This window comes from Protopterus annectens, chromosome 13.part0, assembly GCF_019279795.1.
Source record: "Protopterus annectens isolate FY-2018-M chromosome 13.part0, PAN1.0, whole genome shotgun sequence".
Lineage (NCBI taxonomy): Eukaryota > Metazoa > Chordata > Ceratodontiformes > Protopteridae > Protopterus > Protopterus annectens.
In genome coordinates, this window is record NC_056747.1 from 293295158 (window position 1) to 293309079 (window position 13922).

At 41.1% G+C, this 13922-nt stretch overlaps 1 protein-coding gene across 1 annotated transcript in view; it reads right to left on the reverse strand.

The window, feature by feature from the left end:
- The window catches only part of CACTIN (cactin, spliceosome C complex subunit), a 710497-nt gene that overhangs the window by 163899 nt on the left and 532676 nt on the right, over nt 1-13922 (reverse strand). The window contains exon 8 of the mRNA XM_044053865.1: nt 5653-5775. Coding sequence (XP_043909800.1) covers nt 5653-5775 — 123 coding nt within the window. The remainder of the gene's footprint in view (nt 1-5652; nt 5776-13922) is intronic.

The following is a 13922-nucleotide window of genomic DNA, read 5'->3' on the forward strand; positions in this document are numbered from 1 at the left end:
CTGGCTTCATAAAAAGATAGGTTCCTGGTTTCTAACATATATAGATCCCTTTGCACTTTTAAAAGTTCTGCTTCTGTTTGGTTCTTGGGGTTATTTATTACTTCTTTTTCAAGATGCTCTATTTTCCCTTTCAGTGTATGCTCCTCTTTCAGTTGTATTTTTTTATAGTATGCTGCTTTTTTGATAAACAATCCTCTAATTTGTGCTTTGGTTGCAGCCCATTCTATGTCAGTTGGTACTTGAGAGTTAGTGATATTTGTAAGAGCTATTTTTAGTATTGCTTCTGTTTCTTTTATTACATCCATTTTGGAAAGTAAATTAGGGTTTAATGACCAATTATGACCCCTATTCTCTAAATATATCTTTTTGTCCCAGTTAATGTTCAGTGTGATTTTGGAGTGATCTGAAAAGAACCTGGCATGTATAGTTATTGTTGGGTCCATGTTAATGAATATGTCAGAGATTAAGAAGAAGTTTATCCTTGACCACATTTTGTGGTATTGCGAACAGAACGTGAATGTCCACGTTTTATCTTCACTGTTCCCATATTTAAAGGGGTCATATAGTTTGAAATCTTGTTTGAGTTCATTACGGGCTAATGTGGCTTGTTTATTATGTGATTTGGTCAGATTAGATTTATCCTTTTCTGGGTTTTGATATGTGTTCCAGTCACCTCCAATCACTAGGTAGTGATCTTTAAATTGGTTTAAGGTTGGGTATAATGACATAAAAAGATGTTGGTCATTACAAGGTGCGTAAACATTAAGTACCATTGTAGGTTTTGGTATTGTAGGACTAGTAAATGTTATGTAACACCATCCTCCCTCCTTGTCAGCTTTGGTTTTAAGTATTTTTTCCTTAAATTGTTTTTTAATTATTATGGCCATCACAGCACTGTTTGTTTTTCCCTCTGAAGCTATGATTTGACTTATCCATTTCTTTCTGCTAATTTCTGCCCATTGTTCTGCAGTCAAGTGTGTTTCTTGTATTAGTATGAGGTTGGCTGTGGTTTTTAATGTAAGGTGTAAGAACAGTTTTCTTTTCTTCTTGTTTTGGAGCCCTTTAACGTTCCATGATTCTATTTCCCACATTTATTCATTAGGTGTATTCCTTAGATATGTCATGTATATTAGTTTTGTTTTTTTATCTTTGTATGTGTTACTGTGTGATGGTTTAGGAAAGCATCTATTTATAACCGTCCCTACTCTGTGCCTAACCACTATATCCCTGGACCAAAAATTGTCGGGGGGGTGAAGGTTCGTTATATGGTTTACCTTTACGTCTAATCTTGAAATGTGTTTTCTTTTTAGATACAGATTTAACCCATAGCATCCCCCCTGTGTTACTATATACAATGCGGACAAAGCTGACCATACTAGTTCCCTCAACAAACACTGTTACTTAATGTTCCCTAGCCTCTTCCAACATACTATTTATACAATTATGGTATTGCATTTAAGGTACAGCATGTATTGTTTTTGTCTTGTGACTAATTCTAATAGTATTTTTTTAAAACAGCATATTAATATACATTCCTCAGTAAATTATAACAATATATGTACCATACTAGTATTGTTAAACAATCAATCTTGTAATTTTTACATTTTTCTTTCATTTGGCTTCTTTTCCTCCCCTTTATTTTTTCAGATGTTGGCCTTCTTTGGTGCCTGTAATGTTTTTCCACATCAATCTGTGTGGGTTATAAAATATATACTTGACACCCATTTATCAGGGGTAGGAAGTATATACATAGAGGGGAAAAAAAACAGCTTAGCCAAACAGTCCTTCTGCTATAGTTAGCATATTAAGGCTATATTTACATTATCCCAAGATTGTTAGGTTATTTTACTATTTTCCTAAGATTACTTCTCTCCAGGATCTTTTAACACATTTCAAGTATTTACATAAAATATTTAACCCCCCCCCTTTTTTTCTCAATATTAATCCATGGGCTAACCTGTTTCTGACAGTTTATTTCTTGCCTATTATTTAAGGCTGGATTTTCATTCACCTTCACAGTAATGGGTGTACTGTTTTAGTGAATGGTTCAGTTCAACAGTACCTTATTTCTTCAAGGTTTTGCTTGCAGGTTGGTTGACATATATGGTGCAGCTTTCTTCTTTTAGCTGGTGCAGATCAATTTTCGTTTTTCAGGCAATAAAATCTTTTGGAGCTTGCTGAGATCCATTTCGTCTGACTGTTCTTCTTAATGGAGCCCTCAAAATCGCAGGGGGCCCAATTTTGCAGACCAATGTCCCAGGAGGAGGTCCCTTCCTATATTCGGGCATCGGAAACGGCAGTTGATTTTTGGTTCCTACCCAGGCTGTACTTACTTTTCCTGCATTCCTCATGGCTCACATCATGGATTTAAGGGCCTAGACAGCAAGGGGAAGCTTTCAGAGTTGGATCCCAGATAGAGTGTGCGTGAATGGGGTAGTTTCTTCACCCGAGGGTCGTTTATCGTTTTTTTGTGGATTTATTTTGTTTCTGAAGGTGGAATTTGCTTGAAAACGGCCAGGAATGTCTCTTTTGCCTCTTTGGGGTTAGCGACCATGTATTTAACTTCTCTGATATAGAAGATTAACTGATTTGGATATTTCATCTGGAATATGATTTTTTTTCCTATTAGGAACCTGCAGTATGGAGATAGTAGTTGCCTTGCTTGTCTTATTTGTATTGGGAGGTCTTGACCAAAGGAGATTTTATTATTATTCCAGGTGAGTGTGCCTTTTTTCTTTGCTGCCAGTATAATTTTATTTACATCTTGATAGTTTAATATTTTAATATAAACAGGTCTTGGTTTCAGTGGTGTTTGCATTTCCCTCAGGGCTCTGTGGGCTCTCTCTATTGTTATTTGTTGTATTTCTTCAGGTTCCTCTAGCAGGGAATTTATTATTTGCTTGATTGTTGGTATTAGATTGTTATGAGGTACAGTTTCAGGTATTCCTCTAATGATGATATTGTTCCTTCGAGATCTTGCTTCTAGGTCTGTTATTTTTGCTTGTACGTTTTGTATTTCTTTTTCATGGGCGTCAGTTCTTTGAGAAATAGAGTCTATTTTTATTTCATTTTCTATTATTTTGGACTCAGATTTTTCCATTCTGGATATTACTTGGCTAAATGAGTCACCAAAGGTTTGAAATTGTAATAAGTCCTTTATTGCTTGCTGGATAGGTAATAAGGAAGTTTTTATGTCTTCCAGATTAGCTGGCAGGTCTGTCTTGGATTTATTTGCAGTTTTAGAGTTGTCAGTTTGTTTAGATGTCTTTTGTCTTTTTGAAGTTGTGTCTTTCTCAGGTGAGGCTAGTACTGAGAATTTGGTCTTAGTTGTTGTTTCCATATTATTTTCCTCTTTTGACATCTTGCTGTATAGTGTTTTACCAATCTTGTAGTCAGATGCAGGACCTTAGTAGCACATGGCTTAAGCTGTTATTCAGAAATCTTAGTTAATCCTGTTGTTTCTGAGCTGAATCTGTCACTTTTTCTTCCTCTTTTGTTTGCTGGATGATATTAGCAGTAATATCTACAGTTATTTCTGTATTATTAATTATGTATTCCCTTATGGGATTGTTTTAATCCAGGGTATATCAGAGAGCTAGGTGACAGCAGTGTTCATAGAACAGCTGCCATTTTGAACTCTCACCAAATTATTATTTTTTTAACCTTTTCTGACAATTTTTGCATTATTCTTCAGATGCAGAGGATACGAACCTGGATGTCTTTATGATAAACACATTTACTTCCACTGTAATAAGTGACATGGCAGCTTTAAGAAACACCAATGCTGGTATCTTGGAATTAAAAAGGGAAGGAAACAAATATATATATATATATATATATATATATACACAAAGAGGAATGAAAAACTAAAGTGACTGTAATCAGAAACAAAACAGTGAAGGCGGTGCTGCAATGTGTAAAAAATAAATCTAAGAAGATGCATTAACAATGACTTACTGGTTTAAGAGAATTACTGCAGACAACACACATAAATCCTCCAGCTGTAAGAAACAAATTACAGGGAGTAAATATAGACAACAGTACAACAAGAGTTAAATGGCCCAAGACTAAACATCTCAAATGACCCTGATTTTGCTTATGATTTTTTTTAATCTTACTTTTGACCTATCCCTCAAAACTGTTCAGGTAATCAATTGTGATTACTGTTAAGTTAATAATGTGGTAATTTACACTTGCATTACTATTGTTTAGAAAGTGCACGCTGATGCAAAAGTCTTATTTTAAGTGCATCACAGTGCTACATAAAAACAAAAAATAGCCTTTGTGACACAATTACTTAAGAATTTTGCTTTCTCAGGAATCCTTGAAAAATGAAGCTGGAAGGTTTACCAAACAATGTGTTACCAATTAGTAGGTAGTAAGGATTAAAATTTGAGGACAGAAAGAGGCTATGGTGCAGCAAAAAATAAGTGTCCCACCATAAGTAGGTGGATAGTACAAGGCAACAGTACATGAATTTTGTCTCTTACTGTGAGCGATCAATCATAGCAGCAAACAGCTCAAATTACCTTTCCCACCTTGCCAGATACGAAGGGGAGGTGTTTAGGGGGAGGGGAGTTTATGGACTACAACTCAGGCATAACAAAAGAATGAAAACTGGCAACTTTAGAATGAAAAAGAAGTAACAGACACTGAGAATAATTTCTGTGCGTTTATCTCAGTTTGTATTTTAAGCAGTCATTGAAAAGCAAGTAATTATACCTGACTAGAAAAAGCAGGGCATATGTGAAAACACATGTAAAGTCAATGTAATGACAGGAGCTTAGGAGCTATGATGCAACATTTTAAAGCCAAACACTACATTGTGGGATACCTAGAGGTAGACTAAAAAAAATCAAGATGTCAGACCCCATGTGGGGCAGACACTGGATTTACATTTAAAAATATTAGAAAAAGTACACAGAGTCCAAAAGTAGTGTTAGAATGTAGGAAACATCAAGACATGATAAAATACACATATTTTTTTTCAGTCTGTGAGTGCAGCTCTCCTTTAATAAATGGACCTGCCTTTGCATTATGACTTTACAGCAAATACTTATGGCAGAGCTCAGTTGCAATCCTTTTCAGATGCAAAGAAAAATACTCTGTATCCAGTCTGTATAAGTTTTATTCTAATCACTTCCAAATCTCTGTATAGTACAAAAGTGTTTAAGACTGCCTCTCTTTGTGCCATTACAACCTGGGCTTCAACTGTAAAAAGGACTCTGGTTAAATGGAATCAAGCCACATATCAAACTATAACAAATAAACATCTCATTCTGAGTGTTCTACTTAGCTTTGTGTCAAAAGAAAAAAAATTGACTCTCATTTACTGCATCACCAAGTGACATACAATAAATCTGTTACATGCCTTTCTTTGGGGTTGCTTTTTCTCTTTAACTGCAGTACATGAAGCTTACAAGATGCATGCCTATATGTGATACTCCTGCTCTTTAACAGCATTTATACCCATGTCTGCATTTTATGATCTGGGGCTCTGACAGGATTAAGGAAGATTCTTATATTGCGGGGGTTCGTAACCATAAAGAATGATGGCAGTACATCCTTTCCTTGGAGCCACCATGGAGAGAAAGCTTATGGAAAAGGAATGCAGTGTATGACTAAAAGTAAACCTTACAAGTGGTTTCATACCTTTCTTCTGGTGACTCTGGCTCTTTCTTGATAATCGGGAAGAGGGGTTCACTGTCCACCCCCTGTTCCTGCTTCAGTTTGTATAACTTCTGACGTAGCACATCTTGGTGTCGTTCACGAAGCCTAGGAAACAACAGGAGAACCCAAAATATTACCAAATATAACCTTCACATCAAGCATAGCAGAAACAAATATAACAGATAGCTCATTCACAAATAACCTCTAGTGCAAAAATATCCACTGCAAATCTGTGTAAAAAATCTGCACAGTTTACTACAAAACAAAATTCTCAGCCTCCATGAAATGAAATCAAAATACACAACATGAGTTTTCATTTCTAAATAAATTTCATACAAGCTTCTGTGGACACACAAGTATTCGTCTGTGTGAATTAATGTGCAGTGATCCTATACTTACACTACTGCAGGTTCAGTTAAGACTATGATAACTAACCTAAAATCCACACAGTACGGATGCAATGAACTGAGGGTGGTACAAGATTTTTTTCAAACAAAAATGATAAAAAGGTTGACTATTAACTTACTCTAACTTCTAGAAACTTTTAATGATATTTCTGTTATAATTTATTCAGTGTCCAGGGATCAAATAACAAAATAGAAAATCCAGTCAATCAGTTTAGCAAGCTATCATTATGACGAGCGAAGCAATACAATAGAATAATGCAGACAGTCAGATAGAGACAGAGACACACACACGCACGCACACATTAAGTTCCTGGATTACAATATATAATATGAACAGGACCTTAAAAAACAAATGGATAAATACTTAAAATTACTAAAAGTCTACTTTTCGGAACAGAAGTGTTTGAGGGATCACTTAGAATTCAGAAATAGATTCACTTGCAACCCCCACCCCCCTGCATTTTGTGATTTGAGCCTGAAATAACTTTCATGCTTTCTGATTAGAAGAACATAAAATCTCTGTGGATCAGAACACAAACTCTTGTACAAATCTCCTGCTGAAAGATCTTGTGACACAACGCTGAAAAAGAACACAGAGTAGTGGAATTGGACGACAGACTGGAAAGTTGCTCTCAGAGCAAAGGAGCTTAACTGAGGATTACTGACCATTCTGTTTTATTTTTAAAGCCAGGTAACTCTCCCCCAGCCAGCAGTGGACTCTAGGCAGCTGCCTAGGTCTTGTATCAGATACAGCCAGGTCCATAGACTTTAATGGATGCACTACAATGCATGCTTGGGTCCCTGTATCTGAAAAGCAAATGTACACACCCTCACAGGTTCATAGGTAAGTAGTAGGTTATCGGCCCTGAGCCCTAAATAAGCCTAGCCAAAAAGGTTCCCTGGCTTTCGCCACCCAAGAAAATTATTTTCCTGTGCTCCTGTAAACAGCCCTTGCAGGTCTTGAACCCAGGAGCCTGCACACCATAGCTAAAGCAATTTACAAGTAACACACCTCAAATCATGCTACACCATTCTTTATAAAAGTTTATGAAGCTTTTTACTAAACAAAAAAAAGTCAATAATTTTGGTAGGATAGAGTGGAAAACACATCACTTTAGTTATAAAGTGCCATGATGTAGATTAAAAAGTACAGTTGTGTACACTTACCATAAATGTAGATGTTCGAGTGTATTCACTGTTGCAGTCATCACATTTGGATTATCTGCCTGCAAGTAGCCCTCAGCCAGCCTGAATACCAGAGTCTTTGGATTTCTGTGTCAGATGCTGTAGTTTCTTCCATGACATCAAGTCGTCAGGGGTATAAAACATGCAGCTGATGCCAATACATCAGTTTTTCGTGCCTTAGATGTCAGGTATCCCCACAATAGGAAGAAATTATATGGTATGGAACACCCCCAGCAAAAAAGCAAATACACATGATATAATACATGCCAAACAAGGAGGAAGGTAAAAGTCAAGAGAAGTTAGGGGGCTGGAGGGAGGGTAACCAGGACTGCAACAGTGAATACACTTGAACATCTACATTTATGGTAAGTGTACACAACTGTACAATGTTCTTCGTGTTTCACTGTTGCAGTCATCACATTTGGGTTGATTCCCAAAGCTAAGCAAGGGTGGAGGTAGTTAAAGAGCATTAGAGCTAGTAATAAGGCCCTGTAAGACTGCTGTGGCACATTCAGCTCTGGATTTAGAAAAGATAGGCAGGTGGTAATGCTTGGGGAAAGTATGTACAGAGCTCCAGGTTGCAGCTTCCAGGAAGTCCCTGGTAGGGACTCCTCTGAGAAATGCAGAAGAGGTAGATGCAGTCCTGGTGGAATGTATTCTTATCCCCTGTGGGGTAGGTTTTCCATGGTGTTTGTAGCAGAAATGGATGCAATGCGCTATCCATTTGGAAATGGTTTGCTTTGAAATGGCCTTCTCCTCTGCCTCTGCAGCAAAGCTAACTAGCAGCTGGTGAGATTTTTTGAGAGGTTTAGTCCTGTCCAAATAGAATCTAAGTTGTTTGTGAACATCCAGAGAATACAGTATCCTTTCCCCTTTATTCTGAGAATAAGGGAAAAAGTAGGCAAATGAATGGACTGGTTTAGAGCCACACTAGACACCACCTTGGGCATAAAGGATGGATTAGTCCTGAGGGAAACCCTGTCCTCATAGAAGATAAGAAGAAGTTATGTACCTACCATAACATTCCATGTTAGTTGTCTTCATCTCGCCTTTCTTGCTGGATGGGTTCGGAGCCGACCCTCGGCTCCGACTCAGCCTTTTACTAAAGCTCGAGAGCTATTTACCGGCTCGAGGTCCCCACTTATCCCACAATGCTAGGCATCAGATATCCAGATCTCGTTTGGTAGAGCTAACACCATGGAAAAAACACCTGTTCCCACCACAAGGTTTACCTACAGTGCTACAAACAGAGGAGGGCGTAACCTAAAAAAAAGTCAACCATAGGAAGAAGGCCTCAAAAGGGATTCTTCTCGGTCCTAACCAGGCTAGGGGGATGGAGGGTGGAACACAAGAAACAAGGCGACATGAAGACAACTAACATGCAACGTTATGGTAGGTACATAACTTCTTAATGTTAAGTTGTCTATCTCGCCTTCATTCTTGCTGGATGGGACAGCGTCCCTAGCACCTTAGCCCTGGGTGGCTCATCGAAACAGACTCTTGAGCACAGTGGAACCAAAATCAGCTCGACCCCTGGAGGCCAAATCCAACTTGTAATGCGAAATGAAGGTATGAGGAGTGACCCATGTGGCTGCAGCACAAATAGATTCCATTGGAAGTCTAGCCTGAAAAGCTACCGACGTAGCCAATGCGCTGGTGGAATGTGCTTTTGGTTTTGTAGGGAGTTCTTTATGTCTCAGTTGATAGATCAAGGTAATAATAGAGGCCAGCCACCTGGACAAGGTTACCTTAGAAACTGGCAGGCCCTGCTTGCCCTCAGCATAGGACAGGAACAGTTGATCTAATTTTCTTGTCTGTTTGGTCCTAACCAAATAAAAACGTAATTGCCTGTGAACGTCCAAATAGTGTAACTTTTGTTCAGCTCTGTTTGAATAATTAGGAAAAAAGACAGGAAGATCAATAGCCTGATGGAGATTTGTCTCTGAGGGTATTTTGGGTAAAAAGGAAGGATTAGTCCTGAGTGAAACTCTATCTTTGTGAAAAATAAGATAAAGAGGACGAATACAAAGGGCTGAGGTGATGGCTACTAAGAAGAGAGTCTTCCAGGAGAGTAACTTTAAGGAACAAGAAGCCACAGGCTCAAAAGGAGGGAGAATCAATGAAGTTAATATCAAGTTCAAATCCCATTGGGGGGGGATCTTTAACCGGGGGTCTAAGTAAAATAGTCCCTTTAAGAAAGGCCTTACAAAGTTTGTGGGACATGATACTGGACTCTGATAGGCCAACGTGAAAATTTGCAATAGCAGCCAATTGGACCCTAATGATGGCAGACGAGGAACCTGCTCGAAAAAGTTCCGCCAAACAATCTAAAACATTATGGACAGGGGCTGTAAAGGGGTCTATCTTTCTAGCCTCTGCCCAGAAAGAAAAACTTTTCCACTTACTAGCATAAGTCTTCCTAGTAGAAGATTTGTGCGAAGAAAGTATGACTTTACGCACTGGCTGAGAAATATGTGAAAGCCTGGCTAAGGTTGGAAGTGGAGCAACCAAGCTGTGAGGTTGAGAGAGTGAAGGGATTGGTGCAGCCCGCCCGACTGATGGATCAAGAGGTCTGGCACTGGGTCCAGATTCCAGGGCTGCTCCAGCAGGTGACAATGCAGGAATGGGAACCAAATTTGTCAAGGCCAGTAAGGAGCAATGAGGATCATCCTGGATCCCAAGCGGTTGCTTTCTGAATCAGTTTTGGAATTAAGGGAAAAGGAGGGAATGCATAGAGAAGACCCTGGGGCCAATCGTGAACTAGAGCATCTCTGGGGGAATGGCCTGGGAGGGGGAAGAGAGTGAAGAAGTCGCTGCACTTGCTGTTGAGAGGGGTTGCAAAAAGGTCGCAGCAAGGTTGACCCCATCTGTGGAAAATTTTGTCCGCTACTAACTGATTGAGAGACCACTCGTGAGGCATGAGGATTGCTCTGCTTAGCTTGTCCGCTATGACGTTGGACTTCCCGGGGATGTGCGTTGCTATCAGAAACCGTTGAGAGGAGATCGCCCACTGCCAGAGTCTGAGTGCTTCTCGACATAAGGGATAGGACCTGGTTCCGCACTGCTTGTTGATGTACCACACTACCGACATATTGTCTGTCTGAACTGCAATAGTCCCGGTAGGTAGAGAGTCCTAAAGAGCTTGCAACGCTAAAAGTACCGCTCTCATCTCCAAGACGTTTATGTGCAGATGGTACTCTAGGGGTTGCCAAGTGCCCTGGACAGTCCTGCCCTGAAAATGCCCCCCCCCCACCCGATCAGGGAGGCCTCCATTGTCACCGTGGCAACCGGAGGAGGAAGGACAAACTGTCTGCCCTGAAAAACTTGAGGGGAGACTATCCACCAAGAAAGGTGGTCTTTGCATGATTGGGTGATTATTATGTTGTGAGACATCGGAAGCTGTTGAAAGGACTATTGGGTAAAAAGCATCCATTGAAGAATCCGCATGTGAAAATGAGCCAGGGGAAGTAATGTGAATGCTGCTGCCATGAGACCCAAGGTTTTCAGTACAAATCTGGCCTGAATTCTCTTGCACTGTAGTAACGTTTGAACATGTCAGCGAATGTCTAATACTCTTTCTAATGGAAGTTTTGCCGACAGTTCTTTTGTATTTAATATGGCGCCTATAAAGGTTATAGATTGACAAGGCGACAATGCAGACTTTTCGAAGTTTATAGAGATACCTAGCTTGGAGCAAGTTTGGATGGTATAATCCCTGGCTCGGATTAGCTGATGCCTGGTGGAAGCAGTTAGGAGCCAGTCATCTAGATATGGAAACACCTGGAATCCTCGCCGTCTCAGGTGAGCCGTAACCACTGCCATGCATTTGGTGAACACCCTGGGGGCTGTGGTGAGACCAAAGGGCAGGGCTCTGAATTGATAGTGACTGGCTCCCAACCGGAAGCGGAGAAACCTCCTGGAGCGTCTGTTCATTCTGATATAGCAGTACGCATCCTGAAGGTCTATGGAGCACATCCAGTTGTCCGGACTCAAAAAGGGTAGAATAGACTGAAGCGTGACCATCCGGAACTTCGTTCTTTGAACAGACTTGTTTAACCTGCTGAGATCCAAAATGGGTCTCCAGTCCCCTGTTTTGTTTGGTACCAAAAAGAACTTGGGAGTAAATCCCGGATCCTTGCTGGTCTGCTGGGACTGGCTGGATGGCTCTTTCTTCTAGCAGTTTTGAAATTTCTAGTATTGCTTGTTCCCTTAGACCGGGTGGAACATCTGGAAGGGATCTGTTTGTTTGCATGGGGGTGTGGACAAAGGGGATTTTGTAACCCTCAGATATGATAGACTGTACCCATTTGTCTTGAGTGAGGAGTCGCCAGGCTTCTGGGTACAGTGACAATCTTCCCCCCGACTGCCTCCGAGGGTGGACAGTCGGGCAGCCTCTCAGGGGTGCTGAAAGGGTTTGTCAGAGAAAGCTTCCCTGCTACCCTGATTTTGCAGACCCCCTCTGCCCCTTGGGCAGCATCTATTGTTCCCTCCTCTGCCCCTGGAGGGAAACTTGCCACATGTGTCAGGCACGACTCCCTGGGGTTTGCGAAACTAAGAAGTTATGTACTCACCATAACGTTTCATCTGAGTAGGTGGCTTTATTTGTCTGCAACCTGTGGGTCTTGGATCCGATATCGGATCCGAGCCGGCAACTATTTATACAGCTATGGATCCGAGCTCCTAGCTCCTCCCCTCACCCATAATCCCCTGCCAACCCCAATTGACCTCAGATCAAGTTTGCCCTCCTATATACCTGAAAAGGTATCCCAACAGGAAAAGGCAGGAATAATACCATCATCTAACTCTTCTGAAGACCAGGGGGAAGGAGGGGGGGATGGTTGCAGACAAATGAAGCCATCTACTCAGATGTAACATTATGGTGAGTACATAAAGTACAGTTTTGTACCTACCATAAATGTAGATGTTTGAGTGCTCATACAGCTGCAGTCATTACAGATGGGTTATCCTGCCGTCAGGCGGGTCCTCGGTCGGCCGAATTCAAAAGTCTAGGTCTGGCATCGGTTGTCGTCACTTCTTCCCTGACGTCAGTGCGGCAGGGGTATAAAAGAGACAGCCGACGCCATTTTCTTCAGTTTTTCTTGCCCCAGATGTCAGGTGCCCCCAGAAGGAAGGCAAAACATAATGTTATGCAAACATGCAATATAGATAAATCAAAAAACAGTAGTTGCAAGCAAATACACCATAAAAGAATACCCCAAATAGGTTGTATGATAAAGGTGTTTGTCATAAGGCCTGTCCTAAGAGGGGACGGAGGGAGGGTAACCTGGACTGCAGCTGTATGAGCACTCGAACATCTACATTTATGGTAGGTACAAAACTGTACTATGTTCATCATGCATACAGCTGCAGTCATTACAGATGGGAAGAATCCCAAAGCTAAGTAGGGGTGGCAGGCACTAAGTGGAACTCGGAGGAGCAAGGATGCCCTGCAAGACATCTGTGGCAAATCCCGCTCTAGATTTAGAGTAAAGTGGAAGGTGATAGTGTTTGGAGAAAGTGTGCACTGAACTCCAAGTGGCTGCTTCCAAAATGTTCTTGGTAGGAACCCCCCTGAGGAAAGCTGCAGAGGTAGCTGTGGCCCTGGTGGAGTGGGATCTGATGCTTGAAGGCACAGCTTTTCCATGGAATGAGTAACAAAAGCGTATGCAGTGGGCTATCCATTTTGAGATTGTCTGTTTGGAGATGGCCTTTCCTTGAGCACCTGTAGCATAGGACATAGAGTTGCTCGGATTTCCTAAATGGCTTTGTCCTGTCCAAATAATAACGAAGTTGTCTGTGAATGTCCAAGGAATGCAGTAGTATTTCCCCTTTGTTTTGTGGATTAGGGTAAAAGGTAGGTAAGTGGATAGTCTGATTCAAAGCTACACTGGATACTACCTTTGGCATAAAGGTAGGGTTGGTTCGTAAGGAAACTCTGTCCTGATGGAAAATGATGAAAGGTTGCACAGCCATGAGGGCCTGTAGTTCCGAAACCCTGCGTGCTGAGGTGATAGCCAGAAGGAAGGCTGTTTTCCATGACAAGTATTGTAGTTCTGTTGAAGCAGCTGGCTCGAAGGGAGGAAGGGTCAGCTTTTCCAATATGAAGTTGAGGTCCCAAGCAGGGACTGGTGGTTTCCTTGGGGGGTTTATATTCTTTGCCCCTCTGAGGAACTGTCTTAAGAGAGGATGAGAGAATAAAGGAGGATCTGTGTTGTATTGTGCAGAAATGGCTGAAGCATGGATTTTGATGGAGGAGAAGTCCACTGTTTAACATCTCACCTAGGTACTGTAAAATTTGAGGTAAATTTATTACCCAAGGATTCTGGCCCTATTCCTGATTCCAGGCACAAAACCGTTTCCATTTGGCAGAGTAGACTTTTCTAGTAAAAGGTCTTCTGGCCTCCAAGATGACATCCTGCACCTCCTTGGAGAGGCAAATGAATGCAGCTAGATTTAGGGTTTTGAGCTGGCTGTGAAGAGTCTTGAAGTTGTGCTGGGACAACAGAAGAGGCACTAGAGGTAGGATCCATGGTGGGGAATGTGTCAGGCTCTTCAGGAGCGGATACCAGTGTTGTCTTGGCCAATTTGGAGCAATGAGAATCATTTTCGGTCTCTCTGCTGTGGCTTTTAAACTTTGGGCAGCAGAGGAAGAGGCGGAAA